The sequence below is a fragment of the Panthera tigris genome, chromosome B1 (genome assembly GCF_018350195.1).
Source record: "Panthera tigris isolate Pti1 chromosome B1, P.tigris_Pti1_mat1.1, whole genome shotgun sequence".
NCBI classification, from domain to species: Eukaryota; Metazoa; Chordata; class Mammalia; order Carnivora; family Felidae; genus Panthera; species Panthera tigris.
Window position 1 is genome coordinate 169,134,918 of NC_056663.1, and position 21,298 is coordinate 169,156,215.

Below are 21,298 nucleotides of genomic sequence, written 5' to 3' on the forward strand. Positions count from 1 at the left end.
TGAAGGAACAAGAATTTAATTTGTATTGAAATAAATATTAGATATACAAAGCACATAGAGTGAAAAAGGGTCACAATAAATTAAAGTGGAGACATCGTTTTGCTCAATCACCAAAGAAAGCCCTTGACACTTCCAATTTCACACCATCAAATTTATCATTCTTGCTGATTTAAGCAGAACACAAAACAAATATGGATCCCAGGGCTTACTTTCACAGGTACCAGCATAGATAATTTACTACAGTGATCCAATTTGGAAATCAGTAGGGACCAGTAAATCGCTGCATAAAAGAAAGAGCAAATGAGGTCCTTTTTCCTTAGTGTCAGCAGGCTATGATTATTATGTTTATTAGATTTTCTTGAAAGGACTTCACATTTTCTCAAATATTCAGGAGAAATATATTTCCCCTCTGAGCCCTACATTAGCATTTATGTGCGCTGGTCTTGAATATAGGAGAATGATGAATTTTTCAATTTATTTTATAAATTTACACAGTCTGGATAGTATTGGCCTGAAGAGTAGAACTCCCCAACCTGTACAGTATCAGATATTAAAAATGGATTCAAGAGAAGTAACTAAGAAATGCTGACATACTATATATACAAATGTTTTAGTTCAATATATCCCATTATATGAAGCACCAGAACTACTGCATTTATAAATCAAGCAGTTCTTTATGACTCTTTCTAATCTTTGTGACCCTTTTACATTTGTTCCAATATAAACACATTACAAATGTTACCTGCCCAACACTTTGCCCATTTGGTCTCAACTTACAAACTTATATGTAAGCAAAAATTCCTGTCAAAAGCAATTGTTCTATTTTAAAGGTACAAAAGAAAATTTGGAATCCAACTGTCATGAACCAAGAAAAACAAAGAGTTAGTTTAAAAGGACTGAGCCTATCAAAAAGTTGGCTTTAAGAAGTCTATAAAGGAAAATGTGAACCAACTCTTGAGCCTTTTCTTCTCCTCTAACAGGAGTTAATTTTTAGATTCCAGCAGAAGTATCTTTCAATTTTCTTCTTATCACTTTTCTAAGAAACAATCTCCTTCAGATTTTAAAAATACTGTACTTTATCTCCTGTCACATCAGCTCAAACTCAATGCAGTCAGTTGTCCTATTTGCACTGCACCAGAGAAAGAGCACTCCAGAGCTGATCCCTCACACAGGAAAAACGGGGTTCCTTCTAAGAATCCACCTGAATACCACCTTAGAAGATACACATGTCCTAGAATAATTACTACCAAGAATCCTTCCAAACTTTTAGCAGTTCCTTTCTTATCCTTAATACCAGACCCAATAACAACTTTCCTCTCTGAATATTAGAAGAGGACTGCTCATTAAAACAAACCCTGGAAAGGACCTCCTGGATTTATAAACACATGCCTTTGGTATACTATCTACTGAACTACACTGTCATTTAGCCTGTGCAGATTTCTCCTAATCCTAGAGAAATTCCAATAAGGTTTACAGAGAAACCAGTTGTCTCTGCAACTCAATTTACAAATCTAGGTACCACTGTTGATACGATAACCCAAATTCTCAATATGCTTTTATATTACTGTGAAAACTCTAAATTTTAAGAAGCTGAACTGGATATACCTTGTATGCCTACAAAATGACCACGGAAAAATTTTAAGTACCATTCTTCTACACACCTGACAATGAAGGTGAACGAACAAAAAGAACAATTTTATAACTGGTGTATTTAGGTTGATTTAGGCACTCTTTGTAAAGAAAAAAACAAAACAGAGCCCAAGACCTGAATAAGGCCACTCCCAATTGTGGCCTATATTATCATTTAGCCAGAAAGCAAACATTAACAGGGTACTACTTCCAGCTTTTCAACATCTCAATTATTTTTTAAATGTACTCATATTTGGAAAATATTTGTTGAGTTCTGAGTAATTACGTATTAAAAAGGGCCATGGAATTCGGGTCCTTAGTTTTACAGGCCACTTTGGGTGGCATTTAACCTTCCACCAGGGGCTGTGAAACAACTGTGGGGGCGGGGCTACTTGAAGAAAGAGTGCCACCTACTGATCATATATATACATAACTGTCGGTGGTTACTTTCTCCTTTGAGGTTTTCATTACAGAATTAAGAATCAAAATTAGTCTAAATTTGGGTAGCTTTGAGGCTAGCAGATCCTAGGGGGATTTGGGTGGGCATGAGTGGGAGAAGTGTTTCAGAATCACTATATTAATCAAAATAAATTCCTCAGGATTAAATAGGAGTCTTTAACCACAATCCCTCAAAACTAATTTCATTCACTCTGATCTCAAACTTAAAAAAAAAACTAAGTCTCCCGGTTCCACTTATCTTAACCACATATACACTCATTTTCCTTTCCAAAATGATTAATATTCATATACTAAACATACAAGCCTACTCAGAATTTTTCATCGTGATTTTTAGAAAGAGTATTCAGATAGCTTTACAATTCAGAGTATAAAATAGACCTCCTAAGTCTTTCCTAACTTCTGGTATAGCATCAGCATGCCTTGATTTTCCCTGTAAGGGAAGTTTCTAAATATCTAAATTTAATTACTTACTTCCTTCCAGGAGCATCTACTTTGGTGAACTGTATTGCAAGAAAATTTAAATACAAACTATGATTTAAGAAATTTCTCTTTGGACTGATTACGAAACAGAGTTTAAATTCATGAGGAATTAAATATACAAAAGGAACACAGAATTCTTGTTCTAACAAAAGTAGGTTTTGTGTTAGGCTTCCACCTGTCCAAGAGGGTTCAATTCAAAAAGTGCTAGAAGGACAACAGCACCACACCACTTCCTAAAGAATTAGGTATTCTGGATGTTAATGCAACTTTTTCAAACCTGGAAGTAAAAATAGGTTCACCTATGCTACAGTTTCTCCTACTTCATTCATTCCATATACTGCTACTTTATTTCCTTAATTTTAATTTGATAGGTGTACATATTATGCTGTAATTTCAGATGCCAAATCAGTTGGTTCTACATATTCATATTGCAGAATTCCTAGCTACAAGCTCATGCAAACTAAACATCTAGTAATGCTCAAATTGTAAAATTTACTTTTTCATGAGTTTTTTATTTAAAAATCAAGCCTTCCTTTAAAGAACAGTCCAATATGAGCATATCAGAAATAGAATCCTGTTATGTGATTAAAAGGCTCACCTTTTAAAGCACAGAATATTCTAAATTGTAAGTTTTACTGTTAAAATTCTTTTTGTTAAGACCAACATGAAATCATTTCCTTTAGAGAAATCTTTTTCACCAACAGTAATTTCCAAACTGAAGAGCAAAAACTCAAAGGCATACTTATTGGTCATTAAAAGTAAAAGACAATCAGAGTAAAAACAGCTCATTAAAAGAAAATTAATAAATGGAAAAAATAGTGAAATCTGATGAGTTCTATACTTTAATGGTATTGCTCGAAGGCTAATTTCTTAGTTCTGATAAATATTGTAAGATTTAGGATAAGGGGAAGCTGAGTGAAAGGTAGACAAGAACTCTCTGTACTATTTTTTTAACTCTTCTATAAATCTAAAATTATCTCCAGATTAAAAAAAAATTGTAGACAAAAAACTAGTAACTTAAAAATAAATATACCTTCAGCTGCCAAAATTTCTTGATATAATTCAAGACTTAATTTTTAAAGACGTCATTAGAAATCATAATATACTGTTTACTTAACATTTTATAGCCACTTTATTGCTCTAGAAAATTAGTTCTTAAAACCATCAGATTATATATATATAATGATAATGAGGCTAGCCACACACCCACCCACCCATCCACTCAATCAACTGTATTTCATGAGGCTGCTTTTCTAACTTAGTAGATAAATATTACAAAAATACAAAAAAAGTTGGCTACAGTTGAGCTATCAAGTAGATCTCACATTTCCAGAGATAGGAAAGCTGAATAAACTGAAAACTGTTACTGACAAGTTACTAATGAATTTATCTGAGAAATCCAATTACGTGCAGACAGAAGAAAACTGGTTACAAAAACCATTACATTACTGTGTACTAAAATTTTTGCAGTGTTTTAAACATTCCCAATCATGCAACAGTAATAAAGATCAGAATGAATTTTATAAAGAAGTTGACGGCAGCTCAACAAACAGGATTTAACATATTATACTCCCAATTTTACCTATGCGTTATGAAATTAAAATACACACTATTCCCTCCCCCGCCCCCCAAGTCCTCTCCAGCCCCATCCCCCACCAATTATCTTACCTATAAATCTCTCCATCTAACCTTTTAAATCAGATTTCATGGGTAAGTATGTAGTCTACAGGATAATCTTCATTATTATTTCAGAACAGACACCAGGCACAGGCATATGTTCAATCTCCAGTTACATTCCTTTCAAAACACATCTGAACTGCTGCCACTGCCTGTTAAATTCAAGCCTAAGAAACCGAGAGAACTGGCAGTCAAGAGTCTCATCTAGGTAATTCTAGAAACTATATCGATGCTAATATTCTACATGTCCACATTTGTAAAAGTGTTTCCTATTTGAGAAAGGTGACTTTACGGATCTCTGCAAGGAAAGCTGTGGAACTACTGCTTTCCAATGTAAAACAGTTGTGACCCCAGATATTTACCCAGTTGGCTAATAAGCTTAACAGTTCAGCCTTTCTAAAAAATATTCAAAGCCACATTAAGTAATTATGGAAATAAAATTCTGGAAGGTCAGAGCATAAGATGCATGCAGAATTTCTCTCATAATGGTACATCCAAAATAAACCCTAACAAAGCAGCACAAAATCAATTAGTAACAATTTGAAATTAAATACAGTGGTAAATGCTTCTTTTAAAATCATCAACCAAAATTACTGAATGGCAAAAGAATACTGTCTCAAAATATAATGAATTCATGTATGTTAATATTACCATGATGAAATCATGCCAGATATAAATTCAGGGTACCCATTAGGTTGAAAGAAATTTTAAAGCTACTTTTACAAGAGAAATAAATGTACTTCATGATAAAGGCACAGCAGCATTTAAAAAAATTTTTGATACATTTATCACACGATAGAAACTTCCTTAATCATTAACACAGAAGAGTAAAATTTTCTCAGGGAATTTTTTTCAAAGGCTTGATTTAACATGCCAGAAAAATGATTACTTTTCCATTGATATGCATTTATGTAAATTATGTAAATTGGACTGAGGTCAGTTTTACACCTGGAATTAACAACCCCTAGCAGAAGTACCAACTGCTAATAATGCTTATTTATATTATATATAACTTAGCTGGATGTTAGACTACGCAACTGTTGGTGCCAGTCTGCTTATAAAAGCAATACTCTGGAGACAAAGTCTTCTCACAAACAGTGGGCAAGCAGGTTTCATTATCACATGTTCAACAACAATCCTCAGTTCATTGAACAAGGTCCTGCAAGATAAAATAGTTTTCTTTCAGAAACCAAAGGAAAAAGAATACAAAGCAAATGCTGATGAAGGCATTTCCCACAGCCATTAAAGAATCTGAGGTAGGGGCACCTGGGTGGCTCAGGCTCAGGTCATGATCTCGTGGTGGTCTGTGAGTTCCAGCCCCGCCTCAGGCTCTGTGCTGACAGCTCGGAGCCTGGAGCCTGCTTTAGATTCTGTGTCTCCCTCTCTGACCCTCCCCCATTCGAGCTCTGTCTCTGTCTCAAAAATAAATAAAACATTAAAAAAAAAAAAAATCTGAGGTAAAAGAATTAACTACAATGTGTAGGAAATACACAAAATAAAATTCTGAAAATCAACATTTGTGTCTTGTTTGTGTGTATGGGGGAGGGGGGTTGAGGGAGTTCATTTAACAAAAGCACCTAATAAATGGTTATCTCTGAGGGCTGGGATTAGGAGTGATTTATATCTTCTTAATAGTAGAGTCACATCATCTTCATATTACCTTAGGTAAACTCAACTAGTTCTAAAAAAAGAGAGCAAGGAAGTGAAAATTATATACCATGGGCAATCCCACCTACCATTTTCCTTAAACTACTGCCTTACACGTAATGCCTCTCAGAGCTTTCCCATCTATAAAATAGGAATATGTACTTGCTGAAGTCAGTCATGGTGTGATTTAAATGAGACAACACAGAAGATGTTCAATGAAGGCCATTTCCCAGTTGGATCACTCCACTCATCAAACCAGCTTATTTACCTTCAGATTGAAGTCCAACTCCTTAATATCTAATGCCCTCCTAGTCTTAATGTTTGTTTATTTTTGAGAGAGACAGAGAGAGAGAGCGCACGTGCAAGCAGGGGAGGGGCAGAGAGAGAGGGAGACACAGAATCTGAAGCAGACTCCAAGTTCCGGGCTGTCAGCACAGAGCCCAATGCGGCACTTGAACCCGCAAACTATGACATCATGACCTGAGCTGAAGTTGGACGCTTACCCAACTAAGCCACTCAGGTACCCCCGCCCTCCTGGTCTTAATTGAAATTTCTGCTTCGTCTCCTCCCACTCTCTGCCATGACTCCTATATCCCAGTTATGTTGTACATTTATTTCCAAAGAGGCTGTGGACTTTAAACTGTGCTTGCTGCCTCCAAAGGACCCCTTATCACATACTGGACACATCACACATGTATTGTACACGCTAGCAGACACAAAATCATGTATGTTGGCTGAACCGTAATTTTTAAGAGATTTTGAATCATCACAAGTAATTCTTGACTATTCATTTTTGAATTTTCACTTATGTGCTGACTCATTCTACATAAAGACAATTGTGTTCTACCTTTCTGTATCTTCAGGGTTATTTTGCTGGTTAGGAAAAAGTAAAAATTGTTTTAAAATAGGATATAACATGCTCTTACACAAAAGCAGGAAGAAAATTTGGAAAGACGCACATTTATCCAAACACCTGTCCTTCTTGTGTCTATCTTTGGGACAGACCCATTACACACAACTCTCCTAGGTTCCCGGGCCAGAAACTTGAGGGCTTCCTTATCTTGGTCTTCTTCCCTAACCCCTAACTTCCTACCTCCTAAATATCTTTCAAATGTATCCCCTTTTTATTTTACCATGGAATTAGTTCAGGCTCTGGACTAATCAGTCTCCAAATCAGTCCTTTTGTCTTCTTGGGGAGCCTGTAATACATCTTCTGGAATATTTCTAAATCAGATTGTATCATGTTCCCAAACTCTCCACAATATGAACTTCAAATGCTCTTCCTCTCTTGAAATAAAATCCAAACCCTTTCATGCTCTAGTCCCTGTCTTACCCTTCTAGGCACAGATCTTCATGACTCCCCTATACACTTCTTAATTCAAGCAACATGCCCTCTCAGGCACCCACGTACCAGACTTCAAAAGACCTGACTTCTATTACCACCTCTTCAGTGAATTCTCAACTGCCTCCCTCAGTTTTCTGAGCTTTCACAGAGCCGTCATCATCACATTGACCTACTCAGCTGTGTAATTCACTCAGCTCCAAGTCTCTACAAAGCAGGTACTTTAATCCTACATAAAGTTGTTATCACCAACACACAATCACTGTCTTCTGAATAAATGACTCAAATAAAACTAGAAGGCACCTTGAAAATACTCTAGTCAAACCTCTCAGATTACAGATGAGGCCTAAAGAGGTCATGGCTTGTTCTAGTCACAAGGCAAGTTCTTTCACTCCTGGCTCTATCTCTGGCATAATCTATACCAAGTCACAGAGCTCCTTTGGAGCAGCACTGACAACAGAAGTGTCAGCGATGATGAAATGTCCATCTGTGCTGTCCAATACAGTGACCATCAGCCACACTGGCTTTCAAGCACGTGAAACTGGTTAATATGACTCAGGAACAGAGTTATACATTTTATGGGTTTTAATTAATTTGTATTCATACAGTCAGATGTGGCTGGTGGCTGGCCAATCTACAAAGGACTGAAACCACTAACTTGAGAATGAATATCGTTAAGTGAATACGGTACAACTGGCAAATATAGTCTCAAAATCCCTAACAAAAAAAAGTGTAGCATAGAAAATATAGTTTTATAGGATGTTTATCAATGTTTATAAGCTCAAATATTTCCCATTACCTTTCTACTGTTTTGATTTGTTTTACGTGCTTATGGGAGATCTCTGAAAATGTTTACTAACACATATTTGCGTTACCTGGATCCTCTGCTATCCGTTCCTTTTTTATCCCACGGGACACTTCTAAATCTGTGTGTTAATCCAATTTAAGGCTATGCGGAGAAAATGGGAGATGAAGAGGGTATAAAGAAGCAGAGAAAAATCTGCTCATGAAAAGTGGATATTAGGGCAGGGAACTCGAAGATAATATCTGAAATGAACACATGAACCAGAAAGAAAAAGGACAAACACTCATGGAATCAAGTAAAACTGAAGGTTTACTGGTGACTAGGGACTCATTAAGAATCTATGTCTGTGGGCACCTGGGTGGCTCAGTCGGTTAAGCATCCGACTCCTGATACCTGCTCAGGTCGTGATCTTGCAGTTGTGATCTCGCACTTGTAAGATCAATCTCCACACTGGGCTCCACACTGAGCACTGAGCCTGCTTGGGATGGTCTGTCTCCCTCTCTCTATCCACCCTTCCCCAACTCATGCCCTATCTCTCTCTCTCTCAAAATAAAGAAATAAACTTAAAAAAAAAAAAAAAAAAGAATCTGTGTCTGAAGTAAGCTCTGTTTTAGGAAGTACTGTAAGACATTGTCTAACAGAGCATAAAAGCCCCTCAAAGGACTATCAGAATCACAGAAAAAGGAAAATAAACTATGTATTAAGAACATAACAATCTTCCTGAAACCATTACTACACTATATGTTACCTAGCTTGGATTTAAATAAAATTAAACAATTAAAAAAATATATGTAACAGAATCTAAGCTCTTTTAAAACATTACTTCATTTCACCCCCAGGAGCTGTTCTTCTCTACCAATGAAGAAATTAAAATTTAAACAACTTGCCTAAAGTTACACACCTGGAGAATGATGGAGACCAGCATTCAATTTCAGTTCTTTTTACTTCGCTTGTGAAAATACAATAGGGATTGTGCTAATACACTCATTGTATTTCTGATGAATTCTACTACACAATGATTTTATTTTTTAATGTTATCTTTGAGAGAGAGAGGAAAGAGAGAGAGAGCCAGAGTGTGAGTGGGGAGGGACAGAGAGAGAAGGAGACACAGAATCAGAAGCAGGCTCCACGCTCTGAGCTGTCAGCACAGAGCCCGACGTGGGGCTCAAACCCACAAACTGTGAGATCACGCCCTGAGCCAAAGTTGGAGGCTTAACTGACTGAGCCACCCAGGCACTCCACACAATAAATTTACTTTAAATTTAAAAACAAAAACTATGTTAACATTAGTCTCTAACAGATCTAACAAACTACTGAAGACAGCTATTCATTTCAGATTTACTCTAATTTCTGAGATCGTCATGCATAACTTACTGTATCATTTAAGTCTCCATTCCTGAACATTACAGTGATTCATTAAAATATTTCCCCGCTTCCTCAATTTTTCCTCTCTAAACTATTTTGCACAAATCTATCAGAAGAATACGATCATGCCCAAACCATCATTCCCATACATCTAAAAGATAAATTCCAAACTTGTTATCCTGAAATCCAAGAAGTTTTATGACATAGCTCCAATATACCTTTTTTTTTTTTTAATGTTTGTTTATTTTTGAGAGAGACAGAGACAGAATGTGAGTGGGTTAGGGGAAGAGAGAGAGGGAGACACAGAATCCGAGGCAGGCTCCAGGCTCTGAGCTGTCAGCACAGAGCCCGATGCGGGGCTCGAACCCATGAGCTGCAAATCATGACCTGAGCCGAAGTCGGACGCTCACCCAACCGAGCCACCTGGGCACCCCTCCCCCCCCTTTTTTTTTTTTATACCTTTTTAATCTTAGCTGCAACCACTCACCATTCAGAATCTCCATTATAGTCCAACAGTTCTATTCAATGCCCCTTAAACATGGCTTGTTCTTTCTTGTCTCTGAACTTGTGCTCTTACTCTCTTCCTACCTAAAATGCGTTTACCTATTATGACTATTCAAAGGTTTTAATTCTTCTTTAACACATTAAAATCTCTGTTTTGTGAAACTTTGATGGGCTGTTTTATCTTCTGGCTCATTGATTTCTCCTTACCTTGGACTATACTATTGATATGACAAAGCAAGCGTAACAATTCATCATAATGGTTTGTGAACACTGTATCCTGAACTATCGTTTCCTTATTATCTGATGCATGCTTTTGCTTCTTCAATTAGGAAAGTTCCTTGAGACTGGGACTCATGTCTTAAACATCTTCAAATTCCTTTAAACTTGAATACTATTTTAGTGGAGGTCAAGGTAAATCCGGTCTACTTACCAACCCTACTAAGGCCTGGAACTTAAATTTACCAAAATAACACTTGCTTCTAAACATAAAAGCTAAATAACTCTTAAAAGTTATACATACTATATTTCACAGTACTCTCAACAAATAAAACATTTAAACTAATCACCAGCTTACCGACAATATGGATTTCTTCGAGAGGAATACCGAAGAGTAAGAAATCTATAGTAGATAAAAGGCTGGAGCAAACTCCCTTGACCACTGAAATAAACAAATACAAGGGTAAGAAATATACATTATCAGTTCATATATATACTTTCAAAACTTAAAGGCAATTTAATTGAGGAATGTGTCTTCATTCATTAAATGGTCAAGATAATATCTATCATGTCTAAATCAAAGTTATTCTTAAAAAGGAAATAAAAGAATGGCGCCTGGCTAGCTCAGTCAGTAGAGGATACAACTCTTGATCTTGAAGGTGTGAGTTCAAGCCCCAGGTTGGGCACAGAGCTTACTTTAAAAAAAAAAAAAAAAAAAAAAAAAAAAAAAAAAAAAAAGGAAATACAAGAATGTAAATGATTGGTAAAAAATAAAATGTTATTGTTTAAATTTTTACAAACATGTATTTATGTATTACTCTTAAAAAATTTAAAAGCTATTAAACCAGAAAATGTATGCTTCCATAATTACCACTAATAATTGATCATCAAAGTGTGAAACTTTATAACATAGTAAATGAAAAGTGGTTCATTTTATACAAACAAAACAAAACAAAAAAACCTGTGATTACACAGGTCTCTAGTAAATTTACATAGCCTATTCTAACTATTTTTCTTGGTTAAAAAGCACAATTACAATACCCAAGAGCCATATACTTATTTATGAAATTCTAAATCAAGAATTTTTTTCCCAGGAAAAACTATCTGAATTAAGACATTCACTGCAAATAACTACAAATTAAATGTATCAACAACCTAATGTGGGTAGTTAGGTAGCAAAGCTAAGTATATCATCTTTACTTGATGGAGTTAGGATGCAACTACCTAAAATCTTGATTACGAGAACAATACAGCAACTTTGAAGACTGCAGAGTATAAAACTATACGTATTATTACAATGGTATTTTAAAACTTTTTTTGAGGAAATACATTAAAGATGCTAAATGTGGCTTTTTAAAGTTAATTTTTGTCTTTTCTTCTAAATTGTGATATTACTTTCATAGTACAAATTTACGTGATTACAAACTAAGCACTAAACTAAATGTGTTACGTCCATTTTCCCCAATAAATCCCGTGACAAATCTTTAACTCTTCAAATTGAAATAAACACATACTATAAAAAATACAGAAAATTCAATGAAAAACAAATGTTCCATCATCCAAGTTAGCTTCTTCCTCAGTTACAGCTCAGTCTCTAAAACATCCTTCCAGAAATTTCCATGCACAAGTGTGTATAATGCCAACACTAATACAGTGCTCAGTTTACAATTCACTGAATCCACTTTACTGTAATATGGAAGTGACATTATCATTCCCATTTTAAAGATGAAGAAAGTGAAGCAGAAAAAAACATACATATGCCCTTAAATACACACACCCCAAAATATAAAAAGGGGGACACCCTACACAATTCTTAACAAACTTTTAACTTATTATATCTTGGAGACCATCCCCTTTCATAACACATAAATTTACCTCATTCTTTTTACAGATTCAAGCAGTTCATCTTACGCATTACTACAATGTAACAAACTCTCTACTAACAAATAAATAAAGCTACAAGGACCTTCCTTTTATCTTTCTTTACACGCATATTTGTGTACATGAGGTAAACTCACAGACTTTTTACATTCATTTTTAAATACAAAGTTTGAAGCAATACTGTGAAAAAAGCAACTTAATGAAGCCTTCTAATATTTAGATTGTGCTTATATCATGAAGGGGTCATCTAAGGAATAATGATTTTAAATTATTTTTAATTTTATAGTTTGTGTTAAATGCAAGTGACATACTTAGAGCATCACTAGCTTTCCCTACTAGTGACTGAATAAAACCGTATAACCTACTTTAATTTTTAAGAAAAACAAAGTGATTCCTCTAATATTTCTCGTAAATTCTCATCTCTTTTACAACAATCTTAAAAATTAAAATCATTTTGTTTTAAAATTTAAGTGTTGTTAAAAATTTAAGTTTATTTAAAAAAAATTTTTTTTTAATGTTTATTTACTTTTGAGAAAGAGAGAGAGACAGTGCAAATGGAGGAGGGGCAGAGAGAGAAGGAGATGCAGAATCCTAAGCAGGTTCCAGGCTCTGAGCTCTCAGCACAGAGCCCGACGCGGGGCTCGAACCCATGGACCACGAGATCATGACCTGAACTGAAGTCAGATGCTTAACTGACTGAGCCACCCAGGCGCCCCAACTTTATTTATTTATTTTGAGAGACAGAAAGGGCATGCACATGTGCAAGCACGAGGCAGGGCAGACAGAGAGAAGAACAGAGAGAATCCCAAGCATGCTCTGTGCTGACACTGGGCTTGATCTCACAAACCATGAGATCATGATGACCCGAGCCGAAATCAAGAGTCACAAACTTAACTGACTGAGCCACCCAGGCACCCCTAAAATTTAAGTTTTTTATATGTGCAAAATCAATGCTCAAAGGCTAAGTTAATGATTATATCAATTAGAGTCCAAATCCCCAACAATGAATAAGAAGTCTTCCCCTGTGCTATTCCAGACTTTACTTAGATTATATTATCCTAGCTTGTGACCCTATAACCTGAGCAACATGTGGGATCCTGGAGTTTCCAGAGAAAAACATTACTTAAAAGAACAGATGTATTTATGAAGAAACCTGTAAAACTTTGTTTCTAGCTTATAGATTGCTAAAAAAAACAGACATGCAAAAATCTCACTAGTTAGTTAAAGGCAATGAACACTAAAATGAAGTATCTCATAAACAAAAGTAAGTTTTTTCAAATTAGTAAGATTATGGAAAACATAATACAGACATCTTAGATGACAATCTGGCATGGTCTAATAAATATAAAATGCACTTAGTGCAGCCTCAACAAAATCATTTCTGGTTTAGAGAAAACACTGGCACAAAAGTATAAGTAGAACAGTAAAAAAGAGAGGCGCCTGGCTGTCTCAGTTGTAGGAGCATGTGACTCTTGATCTCAGCATCATCAATTTGAGCCCCATGTTGGGGGTAGAGATTACTTAAATAAATAAAAATTAAAAAAAAAAAAAGTAAGTTTACTGCATCAATATCTGGAAAAGCAAGTATTTGGAAACAAATGTTTCCCCATTAATAGGGGAAACAGGTAATAAAATGCAGTTTATTAATATGACCAAACACTACAAAGCCATTAAATGGAACAAACCAGAACTGTATCCATCAACATAAATAGGTCACGAAAAAAGCAAGATGCAGACAAATGAGGCATTATGGCACTTCTGGTGTAAAATAAAAACTAAACCCCACACCCATAATATGCATTTTCTATGTATCTGTAGAAACATTTAAAAGTACTACATGCATATACACATACCAGAAGGAGAGTACAGAACTGCAACAAGGATTCATAGTCAAATGATATTTTAGCATTTATCTATAATGTCCTGCTACTAGAGAAACTAAAAATTGAAAAAGCAACAATCCAGGCAGAAATGTAGTTTCATTTTTTCCCTAATTCAAATTATTTTTTTTTCCCAATTTGGCTTTGAAACTAGTCACTTTTTTCCACAACAAAGAAAAACACATAACAGAGACAGAGAAAAACTTTTGACTTGGTAACCAAAGTTTATGTCATCCAAACTTATCCTCCCATTCATTCATTCATTCATTCATTCATTATTTATTTATTATTGTGATTAGCCAGTGCTCATCACAAGTGCACTCCTCAATTCCCATCTACTTTACCCATTCCCCCACCCATCTCCCCAGAAATGTAGTTTTAAAACTTAAATGCAAGAATCTTGATAGGAAGGGTCAATATCAGTCTGATCTTCTAATTTTTAACAGGACAACTTACTTTATTCATGCATTACTTGTATAATTAAAATACAAACAAAACACGGAAGTGACATTAGGCTACTATTACTACCAGACTAATTTTTCTGCAATCTTTCTAGAAGAAAAATCATCTAAATAATGGCAGAATGCACTAATCTAGGCTTCCCAAGACTCTTTCAAAGACAGTGGTTCTTAAATTCATTTTCAAAGTGTTAAGTGGTAAATCACAAGGAACGAGAAGACAAGTTCCTAAGTTTACCATGTCTCAGATTCTCTATAATAAAATGAGAAAAATGGCTGCTAATATTAATCTTGAACAGATTTAAGGATAAAATTTGAGTTATTATATTTATTATGATCACTTAGTCATCTGCCTCCCAAAACCAATGTATTTTTATTCTTACCTAAAAAGCATAAAAACTGTAGCAGGCATCAAGAATATTTCATTACAAGCAATGAATTTCAGAATATTCTGTTGATTAGCGCTTAGTTTATCCAAGATAGATCTCAGCAAAGGTAAACTATTTGAACCCTTCGCCTAAAACATAAGAAAACAAACATTAGAAATAATGAAGCATTTTTTTATGTAAAAAAAATTTTTTTAATGTTTATTTTTGAGAGAGAGAGAGACACACACACAGAGCGTGAGCAGGGGAAGGGCAGAGAAAGAGAGGATACCCAGAATCTGAAGCAGGCTCACAGCTTCTGAGCTGTCAGAACAGAACCCGATGCGAGACTCAAACCCACAAACCGCAAGATCATAACCTGAGCCGAAGTCGGATGCTCAACCAGCCTAGTCACCCATGCACCCCTCACAGCATTTTTGATTATTCAGTTATTTTCTTTCTTCAGATAAACAGTATAGCCAACAGGCAAAACAACTAAAAGAAAATTATTTTGGAAATGGTAATATGAAAGTTTGCAAAATAAGGTAAAAGTTAGTGTATTTTCCTGCATTGCTGTATTTTGTGTATTTGAAAAATTACAAAGACAACTTTAGTAGTAAGTCATTTTCATGCCTTATTTTTTGTAAAAAAGACTAGATTATTGCACACACACAAAAATGGTGGTTATTTCTATCTAACCAGTCTAACAAAATCTGACTGCTTAGTAATACAGTTAAGGTATTTGTGACTCCTTAGCTAAATAAAGGTAGAAATTACAGAGCCCAATTAACACTATGACCAAAGAACTACAGGAATAAAGAAGACAGCTGGGACGCCTGGAGTGGCTCAGTCAGTTAAGTGTCCGACTTCGGCTCAGGTCATGATCTCACAATTCATCAAGCCCCACGTCGGGCTCTGTGCTGACAGCTCAGAGCCTGGAGCCTGGTTCAGATCCCGTGTCTCCCTCTTTTTCTGCCCCTCACACTGTCTCTCTCTCTCTCAAAAATAACAAATAAAAAACATTAAAAAAAATTTTTTAAAAGAAAAAAAAGAAAACTGTCAACACAGGGCAAACATTTGTATATTTTAATTCAAATGTCAGTGCATATGCAGTCAATCTGCCTGGCACACTTAACTTGGGCTTAATGTTCCAATCCAGGAATAAGAAAATATTTTAGGAATATTTTAGTTCTGAATATTAACATAAAAGAAATTCAATACACTCTACTTACCTGGTATGTTAAAATTAAACAATGACAGAGGAGGAGATCTCTGACAACTTACCAAACCTAAAAGATAGATTTTTTTTTTTTTTTTTTTTTTAAACAAAAAGGTCTATTTCAAACTTCAGAAATTCCTCTGGAAGCTAGGGGGTAATCTGCAATACAATCCTTTATCTACAAAATGCATTTTGTGAAACTTAAATACAAAATTTCAAACTTAAAACTTTCAAATCACTAATAATTTACAAGTTTGTAGGGAATGGAGGAAACTTTTATGACAAATGCCAAAATGTCTTAGAACTCAAATTCATGCCAACCAACAGTCTGCAATCCAGAAGTCAAAAAAACACCACAGCTGTACTTACATCAAGGACCTTTTTCGTATATGTGGCAGCATGAAGCAAGGAGAATAGCAACACAGGAAAAATACTCACTGAAGAAAACAATTAAGGAAAAAATTTAATGTTTATTAAGTACTTTGGTATTATGCCCAATATAGATCTGAAATGGCATCTGCAAAAATGACTTCAGTGGTGGCTTTTGTTTTACTGATACACTTTGCAACCAAATGAAGCTTTTAATCTGCAAACAATTTCAGTTTCTAAAGCTCAGTTTTTTTATGAAAAAACTTAAAGTGATAAAAGTTTCCTTTTCTATTAGATAATAAAATATTGTAAACAATTAAATTGAAATCTAGGCCACCTCAAAGCCTTAAATATGACAGCTTTTAACTCCACAAAGGCCATCCTGGACAAAAGAATTTGCCTTCAAATTCGAAGACAGTCTTTGTACTGCTTTCCTCATCACAACTGCTTAGGAAAGAGTGTGGGGAACAGTTTAAATTGTACTTCCACAGGGGTGCCTGGCTGGCTCAGTCTGTACAACATGCAACTTGATCTCGGGGTGCTAAGTTTGAACCCCAGGTTGGGGGTAGAATTCACGTAAAATAAAAATGAAAAATAAAACTTTAAAAAAGGACTTACCAATTTTCCTCAACTAAAGATCCTGCATTATCTCTTTCCTATAAGATCCCCATTATCTCTTTCCTACAAGATCCCTATTATTTCAAGATACCGTACCTATGAAGCTTGTACAGCCATGTGTTCTCAACCTGTACTGAATAAAAAGTGTGTATTTGGGGTTGTGTACAGTTAGTTCAAAGTCTCATCAGCTTAATTACAAACATATTTGAATTCAATTGTTTGGCTTTATGTCATGGATAAATATACAACTTTCATTCAGCTTTTTGAAAAATGAAAATCGCTCAAAAGATCCTATTTATTACCCAATTTCTGCCAGGTCAAGAAAAACGAGAGCAAAAACACTGTCAAGTATTTTCCTAAAATGACAGAGACTGTTCATCCATCATGAAGGGCAAAAACACTCAGCCTAAAAGTATCTGCAGTTTCTGGGATGCCTGACTGGCTTAGTCAGTACAGCATGTGACTTGATCTCAGGGTCATGAGTTCAAGTCCCACGTTGGGGGTAGTTTACTTTAAAAAAAAAAAAAAAAAAATCAAAAAAATTTTTAAATTACCCTTATTTAAAAAAATTATTTCCAGTTTCTAGGAAATGAACCATTATATTTTTCTACATTAACTGAAAGCTTGGTGTGATGGGAAATTGTGATTACTGTAACACAAAGAGTACCAAATTCATTCATTATAACTGTAACTCATTAGATCCAAAGGTCCCTAATTTCCAACTGGCAAAGATGACAGTGATATACCCAAGGTTTACAAAAATCCTACCTCTCATCTAGTAGTTCTCCAAATTAACATCCTAACCAATTCTTCCCCAACACACACAAGAATTAAGTAAAATGCCAATTTCCTCAGTAGAGATCATGTATATATAGCTTTATACTTTTTTTTTTAATTTTTTTTTTTTAACGTTTATTTATTTTTGAGACAGAGAGAGACAGAGCATGAACGGGGGAGGGGCAGAAGGAGAGGGAGACACAGAATCGGAAGCAGGCTCCAGGCTCTGAGCCATCAGCCCAGAGCCTGATGGGGGACTCAAACTCACGGACCGCGAGATCGTGACCTGAGCTAAAGTCGGAGGCTTAACGGACTGAGCCACCCAGGCGCCCCAATATAGCTTTATACTTTTTAATCAATCATAGATCATTTTGGAACTGATGAAAGCTACAACTCTCTTCTCTAAGGCCATTGCAAAATCTTGTTGCTTCTTAAATTTAAACTCTGACACATATCCTAACTTAAAGCCTGATTCTGCAGAAGCAATGCAAGTAATGAAAACAGAACCCTGAAGAGAGTCAAGACATGTGGGTTTTAATCATGGCTCTGACACTAACTTCATTTCCTAGGTCAAGTGTCATCAAAGCTACAGATTTTATTTTTTATTTTAAGAGAGAAACAGGCAGTGCATGTGAGCGGGGCAGGGGTCAGGGGGAGAGAGAGAATCTTAAGCAGACTCCACGCCCAGTGCAGAGCCCAACACGGGCTCCGTCCCACAACCCTGGGATCATGACTTGAGCCAAAATCAAGAGTCAGATGCTCAACCGAGCCACCCAGGTGCCTCAAAGCTACATATTTCTAACAAGTTTTTACTTCTAACATTCTATAATTCACAAATCCTTAGAAGAGATTCATAATCTTAGCTTTCAATGTAACTTTTAAACTATTCAGAAAATAAAAAGGGTGAAAAGTCTACAAGTTAAACCCTAAGTACCTATCATGGCTAGACATCAAGGACAGCATCACCCATGTAAATGCAAAGATCAGAACACAACTTTGTAATATGACTTTGGGCTCATCTTTATTTACTAACATAATACCCAACTACTTTTAAGAATCAGATTAGTATTGGGGTGCCTGGGTGGCTCAGTCGGTTAAACGTCTGACTTCAGCTCAGGCCATGATCTCGGGGTTCAGGAGCTATCTGTGCTGACAGCTCAGAGCCTGGAGCCTGCTTCGGATTCTTTGTCTCCCTCTTTCTCTGCCCCTCCCCTACTCACCTCTGTCTCTTAAAAATAAATAAACATTGAAAAAAAATTTTTTTTTTAAATTCAGATTAGAATTGGGGCACCTGGATGGCTCAGTAAGTTAAGCATCTGACTCAATTTCAGCTTAGTTCATGATCTCACAGTTCATGTGTCCAAGTCCTGCACTGGACTCCGTGGTAACAGCATGGAGTGTACTTAGGATTCTCTCTCTCCCTCCCTCTCTCTCGCTCTCTCTCTCTCTCCCCCTCTCTGCCCTTCCCCCAACTCTTTCACCTCACAATGAACATTAGTAGATCAAAGGTCCTATGGTAAAGAAACCTACTGAAGGCCGTTTGATCCAGTGCTTCTCAAACATACTAAACTAAAGTCCTCCTCCCCAACCCTCCCCCATGTTTTTAGAAAACCACTTGTCACCCAACACACTTTTGAAATGTATAAACATACAATTCCAAATGAGTTCTGTAATCCTCATTAGCTCCAAATATTATCCATGTGTCCTTATTTTCTCCTCTATCCACAGTAAATACTAGTATTTTTATTGTATTTATTAATTATCCAATTCTCTCTTAAATAAGTTATTTCTTAATGAATTTCCATTTGTTTCTAGCTCACATGGAATTGAAAGAGCCGAGGATTCTTTTTTATGGCAAGATATATGGGCACTTTCCCAAAGAAGATTGAATCAAATAAAAAAACCTTAAATATTAAAATAAGTCCTCCACAGTCCTATGCTTTTAATCTGAACTTCACAATATCCATTGTCAACAGAGAGGCTTACAAGAGGCAGGAACAAAGACACAAAATTTAAAATCCCCACACCAGCTCTTCAAATTTAGACTTTACATTTTAGAGTCAGATATTCTTACACTAAATGTATCTTCATTCAAATTAAGTGCCAACAAACCAACCAACCCAGGCTTCATGGAACCCCTTACTGCCGAACCTTCCCTACTGCAAAAAATAATCAGAATCGTCTATATGCTTCATACGCGATTTCCTCATCAAAAAAGCACAAAAAGGATACTTGTAACCGGGTAGGAATTGACAAAGATGAGTGAGTACAGCAGGTAGTGGCAGCTGTCTTCCAATAAAGCCTGGGCCAGGAATGCTCTGCTTAACTGGAAATGCGGTAATCTCTGGTGCAGTCTCAGGGCACTAGTAAGAGCATTTGCCAGTAAAGCACGCTGGTAAAAGCTTGCAGCTTCGTGCAACCTGCAAATTACCAGAGGAGAGGTTATCATGAGACTTAACAACTACCATGTCTCTTCCTCCTTTGTGGATTGCATCATCATTGCACAACACCTAAATCTCTTCCATGTCAATAGAAAAAAATTACTTGAACCTACTATACCTTCTCAGAAGCATCACTTCATATACATACCCAACTGAATTTTATACAGCAGGCGTTCCTCCTATTAAGTGTCAAATAGGCAAAAAATATGAACTCCTCTCATCCCCACACATCCATTTTCTTTCTGATTTTCAACTTGATGTCAACTTTCACAAAGCACACGATATAAAATATTCCTTCAGTTGGTACTACTACTGGGTTATCGGTGCCTAAAGGAGACCTGCATTTTATTTGTCCTTGAAACTCTTGCAGTTTAACAAGTCTTCCACATAAAAGGTAGTCCATAAAAACCGACTGAACTGAGTATCAAAGGCAGAAATCTGTGTAATACATACCCAAGAAGTGGCAGAACAAACAAGGCAGAGCAGTAAACTGTGAACAATCGAGAAAGCCACATGGCCGTGTCCAGTTTATTGGTCATCATGAATTGCTAAATTTAAAAAGAAAAATATTGTAGTGAACTAAACCTGCAAATTATCTAAGAATGAAGATTACACAGTTTTACTCCTATTCAAAATGTCTTAACAGCCCTGTAGCAATTATTTAAAATCAAAACGAAAACTCTTAAGGCAGCTATTTCACATATACGCTCAGTAACACATCCAAACACCTTATGGCTTTGATGCAGAAAGCACCAAAGTACTTAAATAGAAAAAAAAAAAAATTGATATTTTTAAAAAATACAGACTAGTTAAGAAACCTTTGAACTGAAATTTAACTACAATTGTCTGTATTCCTTCAACACTTGTAATACTGGCTTCATCTTTTAAAAGAATGCTAAATAAGAACTAATTGCTCTCAAGAGAACCATAGTATCTGTTCTTAGAAAAACCTCAAATTCAAATAGGTAGGTTTAAGATTTGAGTAAAAAGGCATTACATAAAGCCACTTTGAATTAAATGAACCTTGCAAAAGGAGAAATGCAAAACCATGGTAATAGTCACTCACTACTGAACTTACTGGCCTGTGGATAATTTGCTTATGTATAAAGAAGGGCCTGAGACACTCTGTCCAAAATGTGGCTGTCAAATGTTAAATAGCACCTGCC

General features: G+C 35.8%; 1 protein-coding gene and 1 long non-coding RNA gene across 4 annotated transcripts in view; one reads left to right on the plus strand and one right to left on the minus strand.

The window, feature by feature from the left end:
* The window catches only part of TMEM33 (transmembrane protein 33), a 24,809-nt gene continuing 3,511 nt past the window's right edge, over nt 1-21,298 (minus strand). For 2 of the 3 annotated variants that reach the window (XM_042984619.1, XM_015545113.2), the window contains exons 3-8: nt 20,586-20,680; nt 19,924-20,111; nt 16,297-16,364; nt 14,727-14,860; nt 10,483-10,566; nt 1-5,404 (exon numbers count right to left, since the gene is read on the minus strand). In XM_042984619.1, the coding sequence (XP_042840553.1) occupies nt 5,275-5,404; nt 10,483-10,566; nt 14,727-14,860; nt 16,297-16,364; nt 19,924-20,111; nt 20,586-20,680 (699 nt within the window). In that variant the 3' untranslated portion in view covers nt 1-5,274. The remainder of the gene's footprint in view (nt 5,405-10,482; nt 10,567-14,726; nt 14,861-16,296; nt 16,365-19,923; nt 20,112-20,585; nt 20,681-21,298) is intronic. The other variant, XM_042984620.1, reaches the window with a different exon arrangement.
* Nucleotides 7,021-9,020, plus strand: LOC122238053. Its single transcript, XR_006217035.1, has 2 exons — nt 7,021-7,452; nt 8,879-9,020. It is a non-coding gene; the product is annotated as an uncharacterized LOC122238053 (long non-coding RNA).